General features: G+C 43.1%; 2 protein-coding genes across 3 annotated transcripts in view; one reads left to right on the top strand and one right to left on the bottom strand.

Annotated features, from left to right (window-relative positions):
- Positions 1 to 304: 304 nt before the first annotated feature.
- NEUROG2 (neurogenin 2) lies at positions 305 to 2,987 on the top strand. Its single transcript, XM_054486488.2, has 2 exons — positions 305 to 651; positions 1,026 to 2,987. The coding sequence occupies exon 2, from the start codon at positions 1,027 to 1,029 to the stop codon at positions 1,843 to 1,845; it is 819 nt and encodes a 272-aa protein (XP_054342463.1). The 5' UTR covers positions 305 to 651; position 1,026; the 3' UTR covers positions 1,846 to 2,987.
- A 204-nt stretch (positions 2,988 to 3,191) lies between these two features.
- Positions 3,192 to 26,156, bottom strand: part of ALPK1 (alpha kinase 1) — a 218,997-nt gene continuing 196,032 nt past the window's right edge. Inside the window, exon 17 of one of the 2 annotated variants that reach the window (XR_010126093.1) lies at positions 3,192 to 5,839. The gene's annotated coding sequence lies outside the window, so the exon portion shown is untranslated. Of the gene's footprint in view, positions 5,840 to 20,724; positions 21,006 to 26,156 lie in introns of those variants that run through there. The other variant, XR_010126094.1, reaches the window with a different exon arrangement.

Below are 26,156 nucleotides of genomic sequence, written 5' to 3'. Positions count from 1 at the left end.
TCCGGCCGCAGCCCGGAGCTCCAACAGGAGCTTTAGAACCATTTTATGCTGATTAGATAAAGGGGGAAAAGAGAGGCGGGGGTGGTGGGAGGAGGAGGATGGATGGCAGGGCCAAGGGAGGGGGAAAGGCGGTGAAGAAAGAGAAAGAAATGAATGATGATAATGCAATGAAAAGAATAAGCCAGAGGAGGGAAAAGCGGGGGAGAAGGGGGGCAGGACTGACAGGAGGAGGAGGCGGTGGCGGGGGAGGGGGGGGGCCCGGGGCAGATCTGATTGTTTTCTTGGTGGTATATAAGGGGTTTTAAGGAGAGTCGTGTGCCAGACACGCAGCCACTGAACCACAAGCAGCTTCGCTTTAACTGGAGTGCCTGGGAGTCGCGTGCCAGGAGCCGCACGGCCAGGGACTGACTGACAGACAGACACGCACCACCACCACAACACACGAGACCCGGGCGGGCCGCCGCCGCCGCCGCCGGGGCTCTTGGCAAACTCGCCGGTCGCAGAGGTCCCCCGCGGAGCTGCGCCACAGTAGCGCCGGGCTTGCAGCTTTCACGCCAGGCGAAGGACGCGGCGCTGCGCTCGCGGCTGCGCGGAGATTCCCGGCACACGCCAAAGTCACAGCAACGCTGAGGCACAGTTAGAGCCAACTAAGTAAGTATTCGAGCCACGGCTTCCAACTACGCAGGTGATTTCCCCGCACTCAGTCCAATCACACCCGCACGCCCTCTGCTCCGCGCAGAATCTTTGTCGCGGAGGCCGCAGTCACTTCTCGGGGCGGGAACGCACGACGGCCCGCGGCGGGCAGGACCCAGCTGACTGGCGGCAGGGTCACAGCGAGCGCTAGCGGCGCTCCTGACCTTGGCTGGCACTGCCTGGGTTTCTTCCTTCGCCTTCCTGCTCTGCGCCATTCGGAGCTGGTCTTCTCGGGTGCGCGCCGGAACAAGCACCTGTGACACGAAGATCGCGCCTCTGTTTCTTTCCTTACACCTCATTGCCTTTTTCTCCTTCCCCTCTCTCTTCGGTAGGATGTTCGTCAAATCCGAGACCTTGGAGTTGAAGGAGGAAGAGGACGTATTGGTGCTGCTCGGATCGGCCTCCCCGGCCTTGGCGGCCCTGACCCCGCTGTCATCCAGTGCCGAAGAAGAAGAGGAGGAGGAGCCGGGCGCGTCAGGCGGGGCGCGTCGGCAGCGCGGGGCTGAGGCCGGGCAGGGGGCGCGGGGCGGCGTGGCTGCGGGTGCGGAGGGCTGCCGGCCCGCACGGCTGCTGGGTCTGGTGCACGATTGCAAACGGCGCCCCTCCCGGGCGCGGGCCGTCTCCCGAGGCGCCAAGACTGCCGAGACAGTGCAGCGCATCAAGAAGACCCGTAGACTGAAGGCCAACAACCGCGAGCGAAACCGCATGCACAACCTCAACGCGGCACTGGACGCGCTGCGCGAGGTGCTCCCCACGTTCCCCGAGGACGCCAAGCTCACCAAGATCGAGACCCTGCGCTTCGCCCACAACTACATCTGGGCGCTCACCGAGACCCTGCGCCTGGCGGATCACTGCGGGGGCGGCGGCGGGGGCCTGCCGGGGGCGCTCTTCTCCGAGGCAGTGTTGCTGAGCCCGGGAGGCGCCAGCGCCGCCCTGAGCAGCAGCGGAGACAGCCCCTCGCCCGCCTCCACGTGGAGTTGCACCAACAGCCCCGCGCCGTCCTCCTCCGCTTCCTCCAACTCCACCTCCCCCTACAGCTGCACTTTATCGCCCGCCAGCCCGGCCGGGTCAGACATGGACTATTGGCAGCCCCCACCTCCCGACAAGCACCGCTATGCACCTCACCTCCCCATAGCCAGGGATTGTATCTAGAGCTGCCATTTCTGCTACCCACGCCAGGCCTTAGTGGGTTCCCTTTCCTGTCCCCAGTCGAGCCCTCCTCCCTTCCCCTGCCCCTCCTTTCCACGCCCTGGAAACCATCTCACTTCACAGGGCAGGTGTAGCCTTTCTGATTACTCGGTTGTTTCTTGCATTTCTTGGCTTTGGGTATCCTTCATTCAGACAGGCTCTGATTTATTGAAGGTGTGATGGAGCTTATTGTCAAAGCCAAGGGTGGCGCTTTGGGGGCGCTTCTTGAGACGAAAAAGACGCTGGGAAGAGATGATGGTGGCATATCTAAAGAGTTTGCAGAGCGGACTGACGCTCCTCCCCTTTCTCTTTAACGCCGAAGGACTTGGTGCAGTTCGTGTGAATCTCACAGGGGGAATGCAACTGGTTCCTGTGATGTCTTCACCTTTGCTTCTACATAGAGATGTTAATGTCGAGTAGAAAGAAATGTATCTTAGCATCTGAATGATTTTGCTGGTAATAATATTATCCACAGATTTGCAATGGCTGGCATCTGCTTTATTCCCATTGCTGTCTGCAGGCTGTGGGAATTTCACCTGTCAAACCAAACTTTCCCTCTCTGATGTGCACTTTGTTCTGTTTCCCAGATTCGTCACAATGCCTATTGTCCTGTCCTTCTCTTTCCTTTTTCTTCCCCATTTTGCCATCTGTCTGTTATGATTTATAAGGGGAAAAAAACTTGTTTTGTTAGAGGGGCAGGTTAGAAGTCATTGTATAATTTGTAGGCTTTGTAATGATTGAATGCAAGCGTGGAAATTTAGGCTGAACTCTCTATCAAAAGGAAAAATGTGGAGGAAAAGGGAAAAATCAGGAGGGAGGATTGCTTCATGCATTATTTATCTCGACCTTTTAGGGGAGAAGGAACTCCCCCATTCTTTCAAGAGATTAAAAATAAATCAACAGTCTGAAAACCTAAGCAGACACGGAGCATTATCCGGATCAGCCGCACACGTGTTCCCTTCTATTTATTATAAAGAAATTTTTCATGGGAAAATATGTATTTTTTGTATATTCTACAGAGTTTATTCTAGTACGTATTTACGTCTTGAAGAACAAGAAAGTTGTTCTTGTGATTAAACTATAAATAAACTATCTAATTTTCATAAGTTTGTGTGTTGTATCCTACCTTTTTCTTGCTTATGTGATTTTTAGATGCCAAATGAGTTGTGTTTTTTTGAAATTCTTCCCATGTCAAATTGAATATAGTACTTGTATTTTTTGGCAATGCTTTGTGTAGAATTTCACTAAGAAATCACAAAAAACTGAATCATATTTGAGACACTAATATTGAAAATAAGAGGGTAACTCTATTTTTAAGATAAACACACAATTTATTTCTAAGAAATAAATTTCTGAGCAAACAAGATAAGCAAAAAAGGAAAAAGGGGAGAAGAATTTAAATGATAAGTCATGATAAGCTCCAAAGTTCAGAAAACCTTGATTTGAAAAAAAGTGAAGTTGAAATTTCTTGGTGGAATGTGTAGAAATTTGTAGAAGTTTTTGTGCAACTTGTTTGGCTTCAATTCTCTTCTGTAAACTGAAGGGATTGGACGTGACCTCCAAGGGTGCTCCCTTTCCAGCTCTAACATCTGTGATGTAACAGTTTGTATAAATTCATTATTAGAAGCAGATTTCCTATTAGGCATTTTAACAAGCTAGTTGCTTTTAAAAGCAGACTCCCAGAATAAAGCAGATATTTAGAGTGAACTAGAATTGAAAATATATAAAGAAATAGCTCTGCCTTCCAATATTTGTTAAAGTAATTACATAGTCAAAACTTCTTCAAAGAGAAAGCAAAAATGGTTTAACTTGCACCTCAATCTCCAAAGCAGAAATGAATGACCTTTGATAGGCGTTGGGTCAAAAATGACCAAATGAAGGTTGACCACATTCTATGCTTAATCCCCTTGGGGAAGAGTGTCTATGACAACACAAGCTAAAAAAGATCACATTAAATCTTGGTCGTTCACACCACCCACCTCCCCACGAATGTCTTACCTGCATCTGGTTTGGGCTAAATACTCCACTCTTCTGCACAATGCAATAATAATTTCTCCTGAGATGTCTATCTGAAACTACTCCTCTCTAATAACTCCATTTTAATCAAAGGAAGAACTAACTCTGGGTTTTTGTTTCATTTTTTATAGCCAAGCATGAGAAACCTTTTGGTAAATCCCTTTTAATTTAAAGATTGTGTTACTCTTAGCTGCTCTTTGATTATCTGACATGGGGAGAAAGTGATATTTCTCTTATATTCACATTTATGTTTCTAATGTTTAAAAAGCCAAGCCAGCAAGCAAAGGAATTGTAATATGATAGTTTGAAAACATCAGTTTTGGTGCTGAACAATGCTTCTTCTGGTGATACATTTGATGATACATGGTGCTTCTTTTGGAAACTTGCCAAAAAAATAGTTCATGACAAAATCTCGGATGCAGCTACTCCTCCGACTATGGGAAACCTTCTCAATTGGTGAAGCCATACCATAAAAAGATGACCCTAATGGCTAAGTTGGAGAGGCAGGGATGGATAGATGATTCAATAATCCTAGCTCTGAGCAAGGCTAATACAGCTAATACAGACTTCACTCTTGACCTAGCTGACTCTACACACTTCTTCCAGGTCCAGAGTCTTGTTCAAGTTCTCAAAGCTGGAGCTTGCGGGTCCCCATTACACATAAGCAGATACATCCTAAGTGCCAGGGCTTTCATCTACCATTTGCAATTCACACTCAGCCTTTCCCTTCCCCATCTAGAACACACCTTATTTTACACTAAATTGGTGCAATTATTTTTTATGGCGTCTAATCATCTTAAGCGGGTAAGAATGATGTTCTGACCGCCTCAGCGCTGAGATTCCCTCCCCTAATCCGTTGCAAACTTCACAGCCGGTGGCCTGAGGCCCAGTCGTTCTCTTCCCTTCCTAGTAGGAATGAGTACAATTAGAGGGTCAAAGCCGCTGCTTCTGCAGTAGGCAACAAGGTAGTATTTCCATTTTATCCATTTCCCTCCCGACATTGTGACCGCGCTGTGATGAGCTGCATCTGTGTGCACCAAGTAGGTTTGCAGGCCTCGGAGCCACGCCATTTTATTTCTGGTGGCTCTGATGAGAGACACTTCAAACAACGCTGTGGAGATTTTCTTCCGGTGACAGTCACAGACTCTCAGTGTTGCTAGATCTTTCCAACGCCAGCTAGCGTGCTGCGGCGCCTTTTCCTAAGAGCGGAGAGGCGCGAAGGTGGGTCCTGTTCTCATTGGAGCGTCGCTTTAGCGCGGCCAGCGTTCCGGGATTGGCTGTATTTATTTGTTCTAAAGTGCTCAGACCTTGTTACGGCTCATTTTTCCTTCACTAGATTTTAAATACATCCATCTGAGTGCCAAGAAGGAGAAAAAAAAGTAGAGAGGCGGACTGCCAACCGCTGGGCCCGCCACCGGAGCCGGACCTAGGCTCAGCCGGAGGCAGGAGGAGGGGTTGAGGCTTCCCGAGCCCGCCGCACCTGGATCAGAGCCGGGTGGGCGCTCCTGGTGTCACAGCTGAGGCGAAGGCCCTGGGCGGCCTTGGCCAGGAGGGAGGAAGGGCCCATTTGGCACTTCCCAAAGCCTAGTCCGATGGCCCAGGAAGGGCGTTTAGACCCAAGGCCGGCTTCAGCCGCCCACCCGCCAGTCTGGGTCACAGGCTGCTAAAGGGCCGGGCTTGAGCGCGAGGCTGGGAGCTGCGGCGCCCCCACCCGCTGGGTACACCCCCCTGCATTGCACACCCTTGGGCTGGTTGTGACTTCTGGGCACCGACACCTGGAACCGGTTAAAAGCGCCTCCTCCTCACCGCCAGCCTCGGTCTCCTCCGAGCCCCCTCGGGCTCCCAAGCGAGCTTTGAATGTATTAATTAAATAAAGCGGGCAGCTCTTGAATCGCGCCAATGCAGTGCGCTCCCGGGAGGGTGAAAGTCCAGGCCTCCGAATCTGCAAAAGAAATGTGTGAAAAGAGAATTAGTGAAATTAGGTTAGACCAATAAAACGTGAGGGCTCCAATACCCCCCTTTCTCGCTCCCCCAGCCTGGGGCTAGAAGGGCTATCTGGTCTGATCTATTGTTTCCTGCCCTGGCAGGGGGTTCATTGTGTGATAAATAATTCCCCCTCCATTTTCTTTTATTCTTAAAAAAAAAAATGGGTATTTGCATAATCAGTGCTTTGATGTGGCCAGAAATCGGAGGTTTGGTCTCCCCAAGTCTGCTATTGGTAGCGAAGCAACAAAGCTAGATCCAGATCTTTCACTTCGCTGACAGTGTGTGGGGCAGATTGTCAGAAATAGCAGCGTTAAGCTGCTGCCTTCTTTTTTAAGGACCACTTTAATGATTAAACTTAAGGAATGTCCAAAAAAGGAGGGATGAAAGACCAGCTTTCTCATCACTCCACCGACACACCCCCGCACCCACCCCGCATGCTTCTTATTGTTCTCTGCAGTTTCTTTTCCAAAGCGCTTGGTTTGGGGGATGGTGCATCTCCCTTGGGGCCGCCCCACGTGGCTCCGAGTGGGCACCGGCAGGGGTCCCCTGGGGCCAAGGAAGGGCCAGGTCTGCAGGAGCGGTTCTCCTCGCCCCCCACGCGTTTTTCCTTCCCCAGTTTGATTTTTCCAGCCGGGATGGGGTTCATCTTATGGAGGACGTTGAAGTGAGTCGCTGTTTAGTCCCCGAGTGGAATGAGTGGGGGTTGGGGGGTTCCCTGGGAACGCAGCTTGGAGGCAGTTTCAGATGGTCCCTGACAGGAGAGGCGAGCAAAGAAATTCAGTCATCCGGAAAGCAGAACGCGAAAGCCAGTGTGGCCGGACCTATTATTTCCCTGCAAGGTGGCGTGAGTCGGGAGGATGGAATGGGGAAGAATCCTGATGGTGTGTGCGTTACAACAAATGACTTTTTCCCCCCTCTCGGTGCCAGGGTCGCGGGAGGGGAGACAGGGGTGGTTCTGTCTGCTTTCGCTCGCATTCTCTGCTTCTCCAGCTGCTCAGAGCGCGAAGGGGGAAATGCCAACTTGGATTACTGACTGAGAACACCGCGTGAAAGGCCAGGCCTCCCTGATCACCCGGGCAGGCGCCGGCTTCGCGCTCCAGCCTGGAGAGGTGTCAACCGCGTGAGAGATGCTCGGCCTCCCGGGATCCAAATTGGAAATGGAATCAGAGATGGAAGGGGGAAAGGAGGAGGATCCTTGAAACACCTGCGCGCCCACGGTCCCACTCCTTCTCCTCCTCAGCCCCGCATCTCACCGAAATGACTCCGGGCCATTCTTCAGATGTCCCAGCAGCTTTTGGATCGCAGAGCTTCAGCGGTAGTTAGCTCATCGTCAATTCTCTTTTTACTTGGTTATCTTTGCTTTTACTTTTCAAGGCTGTAACTATATAAGCATTCGGTTTTCTGCATATTCACTTTCTTACAAAACAAAAGTTACATACTTCTTAGGAAATAAAAGAACCCAGGACCCACAGTTCTTCCCAATGGAAACATATTTTTAAGGCTCGACTTTGGGGGCAGCTGTTTAGATTCGTGTTACCTGGCAGACTCTACTTACTGCACATGGAAGTCCAGCCATGCAAGAAATCAAGAGGCAACATGTTAAAGTTATTTCCAAAGGACACATCTCCTAGAGTAGCCTGTTTGGACTGCAGCTGGCTTTTTAAATATTCAATACGGAGTGTATATCTTCTCTGATAGATCTTGTCGAATTGTACAGCAGGTTGTGTCACCAATGTTTGTCTCCATTTCTTTCTGTTAATTCCATTATCACCTTCTCTTTGTTTCCATCTGCACTCAAATCCTCGATTCCACTTACAGTCCTTTTTGCTCCATAACTAAAGGCATACGTGGAGACGTTAAACAATGGAGCAAAGAACCAAAACCTTTCACCTATCTTGTTTGATGTAGAAAGGATTAAATAAAGGTGCTGAAGTCCATGTAAAATGGAAACAGGAAGCCTTAAAATATGGAGAGAGCTGGGGGCTGGTTTCCATGGCAGCAGCTTGCAATAAAGCCTAATGCCAAGTGACAAAGAGGTCATCTTCCTTTTCAAACGTGTTTATGATCCCTTTGTGTATTGTATTTTGGCATAAAAGCTTCTCTGCACCGTCAGGGCTCCGCAGGCAGCTCTATGACTCTCAAGGGGGTTTATTGCCTCCTTGGCATAAGAATAGCCGAAAGAAGCCAAACTAGTGCCAGTGTGACAAAAGAGTAACCCCACAGGCTTGCCATTGCTTTGTTTCTTTCTTTTTTTTTTTTTTTGCAGTACATAAATCTTGCTATGCATTGAAGTAATCAAACACGAAGGATTCTGAGATAAGTTTAGTTTAATCTTGTTTTTTTTTTCAAACTTTTACATCTACTGAAACATCATATGTAAACCAATACAAGAAGGTTGATTCAATATGAGGATATGATTTATTTATTTTTGCCTTACTTTCCAGATAATTTTGGGAAAGAACTCAAGTGAGATAAAACGTTGAACATATCTGTGAAACTAAAGGAAAGACTAGCTGTAAATTTCAGATAATCATTGTAATAATACTTTTTTTCATATCACAGTGCCTAGATTGTGATCAAAAGGGTGTTTTTTAAAATCAAACCTATCTAGGCCAGGTGTGGTGGCTAACGTCTGTAATCCCAGAACTTTGGGAGGCTGAAGTGGGAGGATCACTTGAGGCTGGGAGTTTGAGACCAGCCTGGCCAACATGTTGAAACACCCTCTCTACTAAAAATACAAAAATTAGCCAGGCTGGTGGCACACACCTGTAATCCCAGCTACTCAGGAGGCTGAGGCAGGAGAATCGCTTAAACCCTGGAGGCAGAGGTTGCAGTGAGACGAGATCGCACCACTGGACTCCAGCCTGGGCGACAGAGTGAGACCCTATCTCAAAATAAATAAATAAGGGCTGGGCGCAGAGGCTCATGCCTGTAATCCCAGCACTTTGGGAGGCCGAGGCAAGCAGATCATCTGAGGTCAGGAGTTCAAGACCAGCCTGGCCAACATGGTGAAACCCGGTCTCTAATAAAAAAATACAAAAATTAACCAGACGTGGTGGCACACACCTGTAATCCCAGCTATTCAGGAGGCTGAGGCAGAAGAATCACTTGAATCCGGGAGGCTGAGGTTGCAGTGAGCTGAAATCGCACCACTGCACTCCACACTCCAGCCTGGGCAACAAGAGTGAAAACTCCATCTCAAAAAAAAAAAAAAAAAAAAAAAAAAAGTTAAAAAAATCCTATGTAAGTTAATAATATTTCCCCTAACCCTTAAAATTACCATGGCAACAGCTTGGAAGCAGACGAGAAAAAAACATAATTTTGCTGGAAAAACAGTAAAGAACTCAGAAGTCCTGAGTTCACAGCCAATGTTTCTCTTGAATTAGGAGATGATTTTGGACTATATCTCTGTGTGACATTGGGCATGTGCATGGGCAAACACGACCAGTAGAGTTTTTCATGGTATCTGCAATAGAAACTCCTTCCTATAATTTTCAGTAGATGTAGGAGACTCCATCTGATATTTTCAGTTATTATTCTGTAAGCAAACAATTTTTAAGGGGGTTCAGTTCTTGAGTAGCCGGCCTCTCAGGCTTTTCTGTTCTACATTGGGGAGAGTTTTCTAAATGTCTGAGAGTTTTCAGAACCATTTTGTTTTGAACTATAGGAGGTGAAGCTGAACTGATGAAGGCACTGGCCAGTTGTACCCTCCTCACCTCCACATTACTCTGTATCTTGCCTACACTTTCATAACACATGCATGGTGTGGTAATTACCATAATACCTTATAAAGCAGATTGGAGAAAATATTTGTGGTGCCAATGACTGGATATAGTTCTCCTGGTAATCAAGTAATTGCTGCCTCTGCTTATTTCTTTTTTTCTTTTTTATCTTTTTTTGAGACAGGATGTCACTGTCACCCAGGTTAGAGGGTAGTGGCATGATCCTGGGTCACTGTAGCCTCCGTCTCCTGGGCTTGAGCAATTCTTCCATGTTAGCCTCCTGAGTAGCTGGGACTTCAGGCATACACCGCCACACCTAGCTAATCTTTTAATTTTTCATAGAGATGAGGCCTCCCCCATATTTCCCAGTGGGCTCAAGCGACCCTCCCACTTCAGCTTCCCAAAGTGCTGGGATTATAGGCGTGGCTACTGCTCCAGCCCACTTCTTTTTTTCTTTGAGATGGAGTCGCCAAGGCTGGAGTGCAGTGACACGATCTTGGTTCACTGCAGTCTCCGCCTCCCAGGTTCAAGGGATTCTTATGCCTCACCTTTCCATGTATGTGGGATTACAGGCACCTGCCACCACACCTGGCTAATTTTTGTATTTTTAGTAGATGGGGTTTCACCATGTTAGCCAAGGCTGGTCTCAAACTCCTGGCCTCAAGTGATTCGCCCGCCTCAGCCTCCCAAAGTGTTGGGATTACAGGCGTGAACTGTGGTGCCCGGCCTGCTTCTTGAACTTTCTAAGGAAAAAAGTCAAAGGTTCAATTTTCTTCAATACCTTTTTTCCCCCTACCCCAGCAAAGTGAGTGAAACTCTCCCCAAGGGCATTTTGATTCTAATGTTACCATGTTTTTGGTAAGGGACTAGAAAGAGAGTGTTCATAAATATTGAGCTTCTCCACCCTTTAGTATTCATGACACACTTTCAAATTCTAGAAATTTTGTTAGCAAATTGGAAAGGATTACAAGTCTCAAGACAACATTAAACAAGGCAACAATGATTACACCATGCAGTGTCTCACTGGCATCTCACAGAATCTACTAACATTCATAGCCATCGGATTATTCACTTCGTTGTCCTTTTGCACTATATTACTGTTTAAGTAGAATTATTTCTTGTCCTACAGTGCTCTCCCCTACACAGTAGGCAATATTTTTACAAGTTCCAGGAAACACAATTTCTTTTGCACTATCTTTAGACTCTTATTTAAAGCTTGAAGAGGTCTGGTGTGGTGGCTCATACCTGTAATCCCAGCACTTTGGGAGGCTGAGGTGGGAGGATTGCTTGAGGAGTTCGAGACCAGCCTGGGCAATTTAGGGAGATCACATCTCTCTAAAAAAATTAAAAATTAGCCAGCATGGTGGTGTATGCCTGTAGTCCCAACGCTTCAGGTGGTTGAGGTGGCAGGATTGCTTGAGCCCAGGAAGTCAAGGCTGCAGTGAACTGTAATTGCATCACTGCACTCCAGCCTGGGTGACAGAGTGAGAACATTTCTCAAAATAAAAATAAATAAATAAATAAATAAAATAAAAGAAAGCTTGCTATTTCCTTTCATTCCATGATATTCAGTTAATTGTGTTTCACCTGACAAAACACTACTGCTGGATATTGTGGAGGATGTTCCTAGTCTTTGCCATATCTGATTCTCTAATCCTTCTGGGCATGCTCAGACCATTTATAACTGAGCGAGACTCCATCTCTTGTCTCTATCTTCCTCTTGCCTTAAGATAGTAAGGCCAAAATATCAAAGCTAGTTGGGCTCCTGAGTGACCACATAAAGAACAGTGGTCCTAATGTGTCACCTAAACTCACAGTTGATGTTGTATGAGAGAAAAACTTGTGAGTTGAGCCACTTAGATTCAGTGGTTGGTTGTTATTGCATCATAATTTAGCCTACCCTGATTAATGTGGTTGTGTATTTATTCAGGGAGTATATAACTTATTTGTAGCAACAAAATTAAAAAAAAGTCTTATACATTGACTAAAACTTGATAGCCCACCTTTGAAGAATTTGAAGATTCTGTTATTTTAAAAGTCATTTTTATTTTTATTTTGGGCCATGTAAGAATGTTTTAATGCCTTAAAATCTTCAGCTGTTCCAAAAGTGATTTTAAAAAACTATCTTAACCATTTTAAGTGTACAGCTTAGTAGTGTTAAGCATATTCATATTGCTGTGCATCAAATCTTCAGAACTTTTTCATCCTGCAAAACTGAAATTCTATACTCATTAAACAACAACTCTCATTTCTTCTTCCCTCCAGCTCCTGGCAAATACTATTCATATTTATTTTTAAAACACGTAGGACCCCTTCCCTCGTTTTTCTCTATCTCAGTTTAATTAACTTTAATTTGAATTGTCCACACTAATATTATAGAAGTAAGCATGTATAAAGTTCTATCATTCACAACAACTAGTTCTTCTGCTACCTTTTGGGAAATAATTAACAGAATGGAGCTGTACTCTCCTTTGCATAGTGTTATTGACTGATGCAAAATTGCGATCAGTTTTGTAAGAGAGCACCCATTATCTGGGTACCTACTCCTCCTGAATGAAACCATCTTGACAGAGTAGATGGCTTGACAGAGTCCTGCAGGTAAACATGTTTTTTGCCCCATTTTTTTCCAGAATGGGCCAGAGGTAGTTCAATGGGTCTGGAGGCCAGTTTGAGAGTAGATTGATTCCTGAGCCCATGGATAAAATTCACTGTGATGTACAATTTGATCCTGTTGTACCCAAGCTTAAAAGGACAATGTGATTAAACTACACATTAAATTGAAGTACTATAATTAGCTTATAAACTTAGAGTATGTGATGGGGTTTTTTCATTTTGAAGAAGCCAGAGCATTGGACTAAGTGGTTAGAGTCCTTTCTGTTACTGAGTGGCTATATAACTATGAGTAGGTTTCTTAGCCTGGTATAGTAGGCCTAAGGTTAGAACAACTGTTTATGGTTATACCAGGTATTTCCAAACACTATTCTAGCTTCACTTTTCAATGTCTTTTTAAAAATAAAGTACACTAGATTTGCTTTTAGAAACACTTTTAGACAAAATCTAACAGATTTATCTTGATATATTTTTAGAAAGATTTTGCTTTTCAGAGAGTCCATATTAATTTTCAAAAATACTTAGAGAAACCACATTTTAACTTGCTTTTTATAACTATGCCTTTAAAAATGAAAACTGGAAGCTTGAAGGAGGCAACTGAAAAGTCCCTCAAGCTAGGCTAATATTTAGCACTGACATCTAAGACCTGCTATGTGCCTTGGATTCAATTTTGTTTTTCATTCAGCACTTGTACTGAGCAGAGGTCAATCATTTTAGGTGGGGAGGAGAAGTAAATTTTTGAAAAAGGTTTCTTTCTTTTAAGCTGCTTCCAAGCAGGGAATGATAGTTTCTTTTGTTCAGAGAGTTGTATTCTTTCATCTGCCTCATTTCTCCCTGAGCTTTAAAGGTGTCTCTTGATTTGGACATCATGGACCTATAAAAACATCACACAATAATTTAAAATTGTTCTTCTTGGGGGGAAAACAGATTAAGTCTCAGCTCCCCATGAATAGCTCTGCTCTCTTTTTTAATAAAGAAGAGTTAGACTGGACCAGTGCCGATGGCATATTTACCTTCATGAGCTAAAAAAAAAAAAAAAAAAAAAAAAAAAAAAAAAAAAAAAAAAAAGTTAATTACTGCTCGGAGCAAGAGCAAGTTAGTCTGGCTGTCCTGAGCTGTCTTTTATTAGTTGTCCCCTTCATTAATTTCCCTCACTGGATTTGCTGCTAATAGCTGCCTGGTTCCCCCTCAGCTCAAAGCCGCATCTGTGCCATTGAGCAGAAAAGTAGGAGCCTGGCCAAAGGGGGGTAGTGATGGAGTGAGGGAGACGCTATTTACAAATCAGCTCTTATTAACATGATGGTCTGGTGCGCTGAAGAGGGAGATGGTGGCCTCAGAGCAGAGAGCTATAGAGCAGAGAAGAGGTGGTGAAATCTGAAGGAACCAGCACCAGCATGGTGGTTTGGATTTGTACTTCTCTCCTATGAACTAGTTCCCTTAGCGCCAACTTAGAATAACATTTTTCCCCCCGCAAGGACTGGATATGTACTACTCTGTCACTGAACTTCATGAAAAGTTCCAAAAGTATCGCTCTTTAGCAAGGAGGTTTAATTTTCCCCATAAGATACAAAGACTCTGAGAGATCCAAGTCAATAAATGATCTTTTTTCTTTTATAAGCTTGTAGTTTATTTTTAGATATTAATTCAGTTAGAGACCATGTTGTGAATACATATATAATTTTTAAATCCTTGTTCCATTTATGATATACATTAATTTGATGCTCAGCTATCTTTATTTTTCTCACACTTACCACCAAGAAGCATACTATCTTACTAATTTATTTTATTTACATTATCTTCCCTCATTAGAATGTAAACTCCAGGAGGACAGGTTTGTGTGTCGTGTGTGTACCTGCTCACCCTTTGTTCAATGTTGCTATCTCCAGCATCTGTAACATGCCTCTGAGCCAGGTTGAAAGGGCAGATAACTCTCTCTTCTTTGGTAGCAACATTAAACAATAAGCTCATGTAAGTTTTCTTTCTTGAATCCCTTTTTCAGGAAAAACCCAAATAAGTTCTGAACAAAGATTAGCCAAAGGAATTTTGCAAGCATTATGTTCCATTTCTGGCTATGTTGTGATTTTTTTTTTCTCTCTCTAAGAAAGTTCAACAGTGGTCATGGTGAGATTTACTTGAGAATTGCTACAATGTATCATTTAATCTTTTTATGAATAGAGGGAAAAAGTTATTAATATATTTTGAGTATTAAGGGGACTTTAAGCCTATGAAGAGTAATTTGACTAAGATAATAAGACTAAGATAATAATAAGTATATGTAATAAGTATAAAAATAAATAATAAGATAAGATAATAACTAACAATAAAAAGATAAGACTAAGAGTCTCCCAGGATAAGGTCACCACTTATTCAAAACATCTGGTGTGCATAGGGCTCCTGACTAGATGATGGTTTGAGAGTGAAAGAGGCGCATCTGTTGGAACAAAGGGACTTTTGCTGGGACAACTGATAGAGGGGAGAGCAAGAATTCCTTCCAGGTGAACAAAGTTCTGTTTCCCAAAAAAGTCAATGTCTAACCTCTTGTCTAAATGATACTGATGGTTAATGGTTTGATAATCAAAAAGCCTACCTTAAGAGAAAGAGCATAACATTTACAATGAAAGGGTCAGGTTTGAGTTTTGGCTCCTTCTGTGTAATTCTGAATAAGTTCCTTAGTCTGTCTGAGGTCTTAGTTCTACAGCTGTAAGCTCTGTCTTTGATCACAGAATATGTAGACAGTTTCCAGTTTTTCTCTAACATAAACAGCATTGTAGCTAAACTTCGCATTTACATTTATTTTCTTACAATGAAAAAGTGCTCAGAAATAAAAAATCATGTGTCTTTTTATGGACATAAAGATATGTTCCCAATATATTTTTAGGTTGAAAACAGCAGATTAGGTCAGGCGTGGTGGCTCATGCCTGTAATCCCAACACTCTGGGAGGCGAAGGCAGGAAGATCTCTTGAGCTCAGGAGTTCAAAACCAGCCTGGACAACATAGTGAGACCTTGGTTTTGCAAGAATTTTTTTTTTTTTAATTAACCAGGTGTGGTGACATGTATCTGTATTCCCAGCTACTTCAGAAGCTGAGGCAGGAGGATCACTTGAGCCCAGGAGTTTGAGGCTGCGGTGAGCTATGATCATACCACTGTACTCCAGCCTGGGTAATAGAGTGAGACTCTATCTCAAAAAAAAAAAAAAAAAAAAGAGCAGATTATAGTAATGTGTGTAAAATTATCAAATAATTATCAAATAATAGCTGTAATAACAGCTAACATTCATTGTGCTTACATGTTAGGACCATTGCTAAGTCATTTACATAGATTATTTTATTAGAAATTCATAATAACCCTCTGATGTAGCTACTATTATTATTTCTATTTTACATAAGAAGACATTCAAACTTTAAATATTAATAGTAGTCATCCTGATGGTTGAATCATGACTATTTAAAAATTTATAATTATTGTTTATTTGATACTTTCTATTTTTCAACTTTGAACAGATATCACTTGTTATAGTGTGGTGAAATATACATAACATTTACCATTTTAACCACCTTTAAGTACAGTTCAGTGGCATTAAGTAAATTCACAATATTATGCAGTTATCAGCTTGCCTACTTAAAGAACTTGTTCACCATCCTAAACAGAAAGTTTGTTCCCACTAAAGAATTCCCCATTTTCCCCAGTCCCCAGCTCCTGGAAACTTCTATCCTATTTTCTGTCTCTATGAATTTGCCTTTTCTAGGTGGCTTATGTAAGTGGAATCATGCAATATTTTCCTTTTGTGTCTGGTCTATTTCACTTAGCATATTTTAAAGATTCACTCAACTTGTAGCATGTGTCAGAATTTCATTCCTTTTGAAGGCTGAATAATATTCTATTGAAAGTCTATGCCACATTTTGCTCATCCATTCACCTGTTGATGTGAATGTATACATATTGCTTTTCATATAGAAAAACAATATTTTTATTTTTATTTTTTTGAGATGGAGTCTTGCTCTGTTGCCCAGGCTGGAGTGCAGTAACGCGATCTCGGCTCACTGCAACCTCCACCTTCCAGGTTCAAGTGATTCTCCTGCCTCAGCTTCCCGAGTAGCTGGGACTACAGGCCCGTGCCACCACGCCCCGCTAATTTTTTGTACTTTTAGTAGAGACAGGGTTTCACCACATTAGTCAGGATGGCCTCGATCTCCTGACCTCGTGATCCGCCCACATCGGCGTCCCAAAGTGCTGGGATTACAGGCATGAGCCACCGCGCCCGGCCAGGAAAACAATATTTTTAATTAAATTCAATAAAATTTATTGCCCCCAGCTAAGACTGCTATAAGGTTTAAATGATACAATGTATGTATCCTTGGAAAAGTATAAAATGCTTTTTGAATAGTAGTAATTATTTTCAATAATGGTTTCTCTTAAACCTCTCACTCTTTCAAGTCTTTAAGGAAACACCGAAAAGACACATTTTCTAGTTCTTTGAAGGTTGGTGGAGTTACTTTGTGGCAGATGGACCACATCACATAATGGCTACTTGCCTCTTTGTTTCTAGGCCCTTCATTTGCATAAATGGTTCAGGTTTTCTCAACAATAGTTTTTGAACTATCCTCTCATAGAAGAGCTGGTTGGACAGGGAAACCGAATCCAGCAGCACATTAAAAAGCTTATCCACCACGATCAAGTCGACTTCATCCCTGGGATGCAAGACTGGTTCAACATATGCAAATCAATAAATGTAATCCATCACATAAACAGAACCAATGACAAAAACCACATGATTATCTCAATAGATGCAGAAAAGGCCTCTGATAAAAATTCAACACACCTTCATGCTAAAAACACTCAAGGCCAGGCACGGTGGCTCACGCCTCTAATCCCAGCACTTTGGGAGGTCAAAGGGGGCAGATCACCTGAGGCCAAGAGTTCGAGACCAGGCTGAACAACATGGAGAAACCCCGTCTCTACTAAAAGTACAAAATTAGCTGGGCGTGGTGGTGCATACCTGTAATCCCAGCTACTCAAAATGCTGAAGCAGGAGAATCGCTTGAACCCAGGAGGTGGAGGTTGCAGTGAGCTGAGATCACACCATTGCACTCCAGCCTGGGCATCAAGAGCGAAACTCCAAAAAAAAAAACTCAATAAACTAGGTGTTGATGGAACATATCTCAAAATAATATGAGATATTTATGACAAACCCACACCAATATCATATTGAATGGGCAAAAGCTGGAAGCATTCCCTTTGAAAACCGGCACAAGACAAGGATGCCCTCTCTCACCACTCCTATTCAACATAGTATTGGAAGTTCTGGCCAGGGCAATCAGGCAAGAGAAAGAAATAAAGGGTATTCAGACAGGAAGAGAGGAAGTCAAATTGTCTCTGTTTGCAGATGACATGATTGTACATTTAGAAAACCTCATTGTCTCAGCCGCAAAACTCCTTAAGCTGATAAGCAACTTCAGCAAAGTCTCAGGATACAAAATCAATGTGCAAAAATCACAAGCATTATTATACACCAATAATAGACAAACAGAGAGCCAAATCATAAGGGAACTCCCATTCACAATTGCTACTAAGAGAATAAAGTACCTAGGAATACAACTTACAAGGGATGTGAGGGACTTCTTCAAGGAGGACTACAAACCACTGGGCAAGGAAATGAGAAGACACAAACAAATGGGAAACATTCCATGCTCATGGTTAGGAAGAATCAATATTGTGAAAGTGGCCATACTGCCCAAAGTAATTTATAGATTCAGTGCTATTCCCATTAAGCTACCATTGACTTTCTTCACAGAACTAGAAAAAACTACTTTAAAGTTCACATGGAACCAAAAAAGAGCCCGCATTCCCAAGTCAATCCTAAGCCAAAAGAACAAAGCTGGAGGCATCACGCTACCTGACTTCAAACTATACTACCAGGCTACAGTAAAAAAACAGCATGGTACTGATACCAAAACAGAGATATAGACCAATAGAACAGAACAGAGGCCTCAGAAATAACACCCAAATCTATAACCATCTGATCTTTGACAAACCTGACAAAAACAAGCAATGGGGAAAGGATTCCCTATTTAATAAATGATGTTGGGAAAACGGGCTAGCCATATGTGGAAAACTGAAACTGGATGCCTTCCTTAAACCTTATACAAAAATTAACTCAAGATGGATTAAAGACTTAAACGTAAGGCCTAAAACCATAAAAACCTTAGGGGTAACCTAGGCAATACCATTCAGGGCATAGGCATGGGCAAAGACTGCATGACTAAAACACCAAAAGCAATGACAGCAAAAGCCAAAATTGACAAATGGGATCTAACTAAAGAGCTTCTGCACAGCAAAAGAAACTACCATCAGAGTGAACAGGCAACCTACAGAATGAGAGAAAATTTTTGCAATCCATCTATCTCATAAAGGGGTAATATCCAGAATCTATAAGCAACTTAAACAAATTTACAAGAAAAAAACAAACAACCCCATCAAAAAGTGGGTGATGGATATGAACAGGCACTTCTCAAAAGAAGACATTTATGAGGCCAACAAACTTATGAAAAAAAGCTCATCATCACTGGTCATTAGAGAAATGCAAATCAAAACCACAATAAGATACTATCTCATGCCAGTTAGAATGGAGATCATTAAAAAGTCAGGAAACAGGCTGGGCGCAGTGGCTCACACCTGTTATCCCAGCACTTTGGGAGGCCCAGGCAGGCAGATTGCCTGAGGTCAAGAGTTTGAGACAAGCCTGACCAACATGGTGAAACCCTGTCTCTACTAAAAATACAAAAATTAGCTGGGCATGGTGGTGGGCACCTGTAATCCCAGCTACTTGGGAGGCTGAGGCAGGAGAATGGCTTGAACCTGGGAAGTGGAGGTTGCAGTGAGCCGAGACCAGGCCATTGCACTCCAGCCTGGGCAACAAGAGAGAAACTCTTGGAGAGGATGTGGAGAAATAGGCATGCTTTTACACTGTTGGTGGGAGTGTAAATTAGTTCAACCATTGTGGAAGACAGTGTGGTGATTCCTCAAGGATCTAGAACCAGAAATATCATTTGACCCAGCAACACATTACTGGATATATACCCAAAGTATTATAAATCATTCTACTACAAAGACACATGCACATGTATGTTTATTGCAGCACTGCTCACAATAGCAAAGGCTTGGAACCAACCCAAATGCCCATCAATGATAGACTGAATAAAGAAAGTGTGGCACATATACACCACATAATACTGTGCAGCCATAAAAAAGAATGAGTTCATGTCCTTTGCAGGGACATGGATGAAGCTGGAAACCAACATTCTCAGTAAACTAACACAGGAACGGAGAACCAAACACCGCATGTTCTCACTCATAAGTGGGAGCTGAACAATGAGAACATATGGACACAGGGAGGTGAATATCACACATTGGGGCCTGTTGTGGGGTGGGGAGCAAGGGGAGGGATAGCATTAGGAGAAATACCTAATTTAGATGACAGGTCGATGGGTGCAGCAAACCACCATGGCACGTGTATACTTATGTAACAAACCTGCGAGTTCTGCACATGTATCCCAGAACTTAAAGTATAATAATAATTAAAAAAAAAAAGAAGAAGAGCTGGTTGGGGCATTGGCCTGTGTTATTCTACACTAATATTACAAATTGATTTTCTTTTGGGGTACCGAGGTGAAAGAATTGCTGGGAACCAGGAGTTCGACACCAACCTCAGCAACAAAGTGAGACCCCGTCTCTACAAAAAAATAAAAAAATTTAGTCAGATGTGATGGCATATGTCTGTACTCCCAGCTACTTAGGAGGCTGAGGTAGGAGGATAGGTTTAGCCCAAAAGTTCAAGGCTGCAGTGAGGTGTGATTATGTCACTGCACTCCAGCCTGGGCAAAAGAGCAAGACCCTGTTTCCAAACAAAATAAATAAATAGGCTGGGTGCGGTGGCTCATGCCTGTAATCCCAGCACTCTGAGAGGCTGAGGTGGGAAGATCACTTGAGATCAGGAGTTTGAGACCAGCCTGGCCAACATGGCAAAACCCTGTCTCTGCTGAAAAAAAAAATACCAAAGTTAGCCGGGTGTGGTGGCGTGTGCCTGTAGTCCCAGCCACTTAGGAGGCTGATGCAGGAGAATTGCTTGAGCCTGAGAGGAGGAGGTTGCAGTGAGCCGAGATCATTCCACTGCACTCCAGCCTGGGTGATAGAGCGAGACTCTGTCTCAAAAAAAAAAAAAAAAAAAAGTAAATAAACATTTAAAAATGATTTTCTTTTGTAGAAAGAAATGTTTCCTATAATTTGTTTCTTAAGACTTAGTAACCACTGACTTTTCTCAAAATTGATAAATCAGTAGCAGACACTATATCAATAGCAATGCTATCAGAATGCTGTAGAGCTATTAGACCCCTAGGAGTTTTAGAAATCATGAAGGATGGAATTTGAATTGAGAAGCAGTTGAAACAATTGGCCGGGCCTATGCGTAGAGAGACCCCCCACAGCTGACCTGGATTTTGACTAGATTAAGCAGATGATCATGAGGTCATAAGATGTAAGATAGGTGAGTTGCAACAATATTTCGTTGGAACAATGAGGATATGGTAGAGAGAAGCCTGGCAATGACACTGGACTAAAGCCAGGAAGCTTAGGGCACTAGAGCGTCCAAGATGGCTGCAGGGAAGGCAGGGGGAGGGTGCTAATTGGGGAAAGACACTGAAGACAGACATTACATTTCCTCTGCTTTACAATTTGTCCACAGATGGATGGCTCAGGTAACCTCGTGGCTTGTATGCTGCTGCAATGAGGCATGCTGTTGAGGCAAGGAGAGGATCATATTGAATTTGGAGTCCACAGATAGAAATTTGATTCCAAATTTAATTATAGATTTGGGCAGCCATTCTAGCCCCAGTCTTATTTCAAGCTCCAGAAAGTGACTCATTTTCTGTCTCATCAGATTACTTGCTTTTTTTTTTTCATTTTCTGTCTCATCAGATTACTTGCTTTTTTGGGGGGGCGGGGCGTGGATACTATTTTGTGTCAGGTATTATGCAAGACAAGGGAGCTATAAGAATAGTCAAACATGATTCTTGTCCTCCTATGGAAGAGATTGATCAAGCAAACTAATGATTGCAGAAATGTGAAGTATTATTTTAGAAAAACAACATGCAGGAATAGAGAGGAAAAGCACTTAGCACCTTCTTGACTGAGAGCAGGATATGTTTGATTAGAGAATATTGTCAAAGGAGCAGATGCTTGAGTTTATTCTGAATGTTAGGAAGGATGTGAGCTGAGGGTCCAAGATAATTATATAAAGTTTGGATTTATCACTGAAGAGGTGGCATTTAAGGTACAGGTATGGAAAGTGTAATAACCTATAAAATGCCAATAGTTAAGAAAAAAGGAGAGTAAGAGAAGGTTGAAAAGAAGAAGCCAGAAGAGTAAAAGAAAAACCAGAAGAGAGTTGTCAGAAAGAGACGGTAAGCCGAGCATGGTCCACAACATCAAATGCTACAAAAGTCAAGTCAAATAAGCATCGAAAATGTTAATTTTGTTTTTCAACCTGGGGCTCACTGAAGAGCCAAGCAAAGGGAGTTTCTGGGGTGTTGGAGGTGAGGGCATATTGCAGTGAGTGGAGGAGTGAGTGGAAGGGGAGAGTGAAGACAAGGAGGATAAAGAATTCTTACAAAGAGTGTTAAATGAAGCAAAGAAGAGCATGGTGATGGAAATTGAGTGAAAAGCTAACTTTTTCTCTTTTTCATTTGTTTCTAAGATAGTAGTAGCTTGAGTAAATTGACAGAAAAATGGAAGACAATGGTAGAGAGGAAAGAGTTGAAGCTAGAGAAGGAAAAAGTTATACATATTTTTCTTACCAAAATGAAATGCTACTGTACCTACTGTTTTGCAATTTTTTTCAATCACCTTGCATTTTAGTAAATTTTAAATTTTATCTATATTTCAAAAGGTCCCTGAAAATATGTGGCAGAATTTTAAAGAAATGTTTTTGTTTATCACATGTTTACACTCATTAAATAAAAATGGAACATAGAGAAAATGATAATTGTCCACAGTATCACCACTCCAAAAGATTATCTTAGCAATTTTGTATATTCATTTTTTTTCTAGTTTTCACCTACATAAAGACTAGGCTTGCTGGTGTGTATGTTTTATATAGTTCGAATTATACTCTGTACACAATTTTGTACTTGGCTTTTAATAGTTAACATTATTTATAAATATTTTTCATGGTACTGCTTTTTTTTTTTTTAGACAGTCTTCCTATGTTGGCCAGGCTGGTCTTGCACTCCTGGGGTCAAGTGATCCTCCTGCCTCAGCCTCCCAAATAGCTGGGATTACAGGCATGCACCACCATGGCCAGCCATATACCACCATGGCCAGCCATATACCACCATGGCCAGCCATATATATATATATGTATATATATGTCAACTTTTATTTTAGAATCAGGTCTTACATGTGCAAGTTTGTTACAAAGTTACGTTACATAATGCTGAGGTTTGAAGTACAAATGTATCTGTCACCCAGGTAGTGAGCACAGTACATAGTAGGTAGTTTTTCCAACCCTTAATATCCTCTCTTTCCCCAACCTCTTGTATTCCCCAGTGCCTATTGTTCCCACTTTTATGTCCATGAGTACCCAATATTTAGCTCCCACTTGTAAGTGAGAACATGGGGCCTTCAGTTTTCTGTTCCTGCATTCATTCATTTAGGATAATTTTAACTTCCAGCTGCATCCATGTTGCTGTGAAGGACAGGATTTCATTCTTTTTTATGGCTGGGTAGTATTCCATGGTGTATATGTCCTACATTTTCTTTATCCAGTCCACCACTGACTGGCACCTGGGTTGATTCCATGTCTTTGCTATGCTGAATAGCACTGCGATGAATATAAAGGGACTTGTATCTTTTTAGTAGAATGATTTATTTTCCTTGTGTATTAGTCCATTTTCATGCTGCTATAAAGACATACCCAAGACTGGGCAATTTACAAAAGAAAGAGGTTTAATGGACTCACAGTTCTGTGTGGCTAGGAAGGCCTCAAAATCATGGCAGAAGACAACAGGCACATCTTACATGGCAGCAGACAAGAGAAGAGTGAGAGACAAGTGGACAGGGTTTCCCCTTATAAAACCATCAGATCTCCTGAGACTTATTCACCACCATGAGAACAGTATGGGGGAAACTTCCCCCATGATTCAATTATCTTCCACTGGTCCTTCCCACAACATGAAGGACTTACGTGAGCTATAATTTGAGATGAGATTTGGATGGGGACACAGCCAAACTATATCATCTTAGTTATATACCCAGCAGTGGGATTGCTGGGTTGAATGGTATTTCAACGTGCAGTTCTTTGAGAAGTCTCCACAGTGGATGAAATAATTTACATTCCCATCAACAACATACGTGTTCCCTTTTCTCTGCAGCCTTGCCAATATCAGTTATTTTTTGACTTTCTAACAAAAGCCATTCTGACTGGTGTGAGATGGTATCTCATTGTGGTTTTGATTTGCATTTCTCTGATGATTCGTGACGATTAACATCTTTTCATATGCTTGTTGGCCGCTTGTATGTTTTCTTTTGAGAAGTGTCTGTTCATGTCCTTTCCCCACTTTTTAATGGAGTTGTTTGTTTTTTGCTTATTGATTTAAGTTCCTTATAGATTCTGGATATTAGACCTTCGTTGGATGCATAGTTTGCAAATATCTTCTTCCATTCTGTAGGTGGTCTGTCTACTCCCTTGATAGTCTCTCTTACTGTGAAGAAGCTCGTCAGCTTAATTAGGTCCCATTTGTCAGTTTTTGTTTAATTGAAATTGCTTTTGAGGTCTTTGCCAGGGCTGATATCAAGAAGGATAGTTCCTGAGTTTTCTTATAAAATTTTTATAGTTTGAGGGGTCACACTTAAGTTTTTAATCCATCTTGAGTTAATTTTTGTATATGGTGATAGGTGGGGGTCCAATAGATGGTGATAGGTAGGGGTCTGATATGGTTTGGCTGTGTCCCCACCCAAATCTCATCTTGAATTCCCACATATTGTGGGAGGGACCTGGTAGGAGGTAATTGAATCATGAGGGCAGGTCTTTCCCATGCTGTTCTCATAATAGTGAATAAGTCTCATGAGATCTGCTGGTTTTATAAGGGGAAGTTTCCCTACACAAGCTTTCTTCTCTTGTGTGCTGCCATGTGAGATGTGCCTTTCACCTTCCACCATGATTTTGAGGCCTCCCCAGCCATGTGGGGAGTCCATTAAACCTCTTTTTCTTCCCAGTTTTGGGTATGTCTTTATCAGCAGTGTGAAAATGGACTAATACAGTAAATTGGTGCCAGTAGAGTGAGGCACTGCTGAAAAGATACCTGAAAATGTGGAATCAACTTTGGAACTGGGTAACAGGCAGAGGTTGGAAGAGTTTGGAGGGCTCAGAAGAAGAGAGGAACATGTGGGAAAGTTTGGAACTTCCTAGAGACTTGTTGAATGGCTTTGACCAAAAGGCTGATAGTGATATGGACAATGAAATCCAGGCCGAGGTGGTCTCAGATGGAGATGAGAAACTTGTTGGGAACTGGAGTAAGGGTGACTCATGTTATATTTTATCAAAGAGATTTGCAGTATTTTGTCCCTGCCCTAGAGATTTGTGGAACTTTGAACTTGAGAGAGATGATTTAGGGTATCTGGCAGAAGAAATTTCTAAGCAGTAAAGCATGGAAGAGGTGACTTGGGTGCTGTTAAAGGCATTTAGTTTTATAAGGAAAGAAGAGCATAAAAGTTTGGAAAATTTGCAGCCTGACAATGCGATAGAAAAGAAAATCCCATTTTCTGAGGAGAAATTCAAGCTGGCTGCAGAAATTTGCATAAGTAATGAGGAGATAAATGTTAATCCCCAAGATAATGGGAAAGATGTCTCCAGGGCATGTCAGAGGTCTTCATGGCAGCCTGCCCCATCACAGGCCTGGAGACCTAGGAGGAAAAAATGGTTTTGTGGGCTGGGCCCAGGGCCCCTCTGCTGTGTGTAGTCTAGGGACTTGGTGCCCTGCATCCCAGCTGCTCTAGCCATGACTAAAAGGGGCAAAGGTGCAGCTCGGGCTGTGGCTTAAGAGGGTGCAAGCCACAAGCCTTGGCAGCTTCCACGTGGTTGAGTCTGTTAGTGCACAGAAGTCAAGTATTGAGGTTGGGGAACTTCTGCCTAGATTTCAGAGGATGTATTGAAATGCCTAGATGTTCAGGCAGAAGTTTGCTGCAAGGGTGGGGCACTCATGTAGAACCTCTGCTAAGGCAGTGTGGAAAGGAAATGTGGGGTGGGAGCCCCCACACAGAGTCCCCACTGGGGCACTGCCTAGTGGAGATGTGAGAAGAGGGCCACTGTCCTCCAGAACCCAGAATAGTAGATCCACCAACAGCTTGCACTGTGTGCCTGGAAAAGCCACAGACACTGAATACCAGCCTGTAAAAACAGTCAGGAGGGAGGCTGTACCCTGCAAAGCCACAGAGACAGAGCTTCCTTAGTCTATGGGAACCCACATCTTGCATTAGCATGACGCAGATGCAAGACATGGAGTCAAAGGAGATCATTTTGGAACTTTAATATTTGACTGTCCCACTAGCTTTTGGATTTCCATGGGGCCTGTAGCCCTTTTGTTTTGGCCAATTTCTCTCATTTGGAATGGCTGTATTTACCCAATGCCTGTACCCCTATTGTAACCAGGAAGTAACTAACTGGCTTTTGATTTTACAGGCTCATAGGCAGAAAGGAGTTGCCTTGTCACAGATGAGACTTTGAACTGTGGACTTTCGAGTTAATGCTGAAATGAGTTAAGACTTTGGGGGACTGTTGGGAAAGCATGATTGGTTTTGAAATATGAGGACATGAGATTTGGGAGAGGCCAAGGGTGGAATGATGTGGTTTAGCTGTGTCCCCACTCAAATCTCATCTTGAATTTTTACA

Source organism: Pongo pygmaeus, chromosome 3 (genome assembly GCF_028885625.2).
Source record: "Pongo pygmaeus isolate AG05252 chromosome 3, NHGRI_mPonPyg2-v2.0_pri, whole genome shotgun sequence".
NCBI classification, from domain to species: domain Eukaryota; kingdom Metazoa; phylum Chordata; class Mammalia; order Primates; family Hominidae; genus Pongo; species Pongo pygmaeus.
The sequence above is the reverse complement of the archived record's forward strand: the minus strand, read 5'-3'. Positions and strand labels throughout refer to the sequence as shown.

Coding starts and splice junctions, on each gene's coding strand:
- NEUROG2 (XM_054486488.2), top strand. CDS start 1,027: ATGTTCGTCAAATCCGAGACCTTGGAGTTGAAGGAGGAAGAGGACGTA.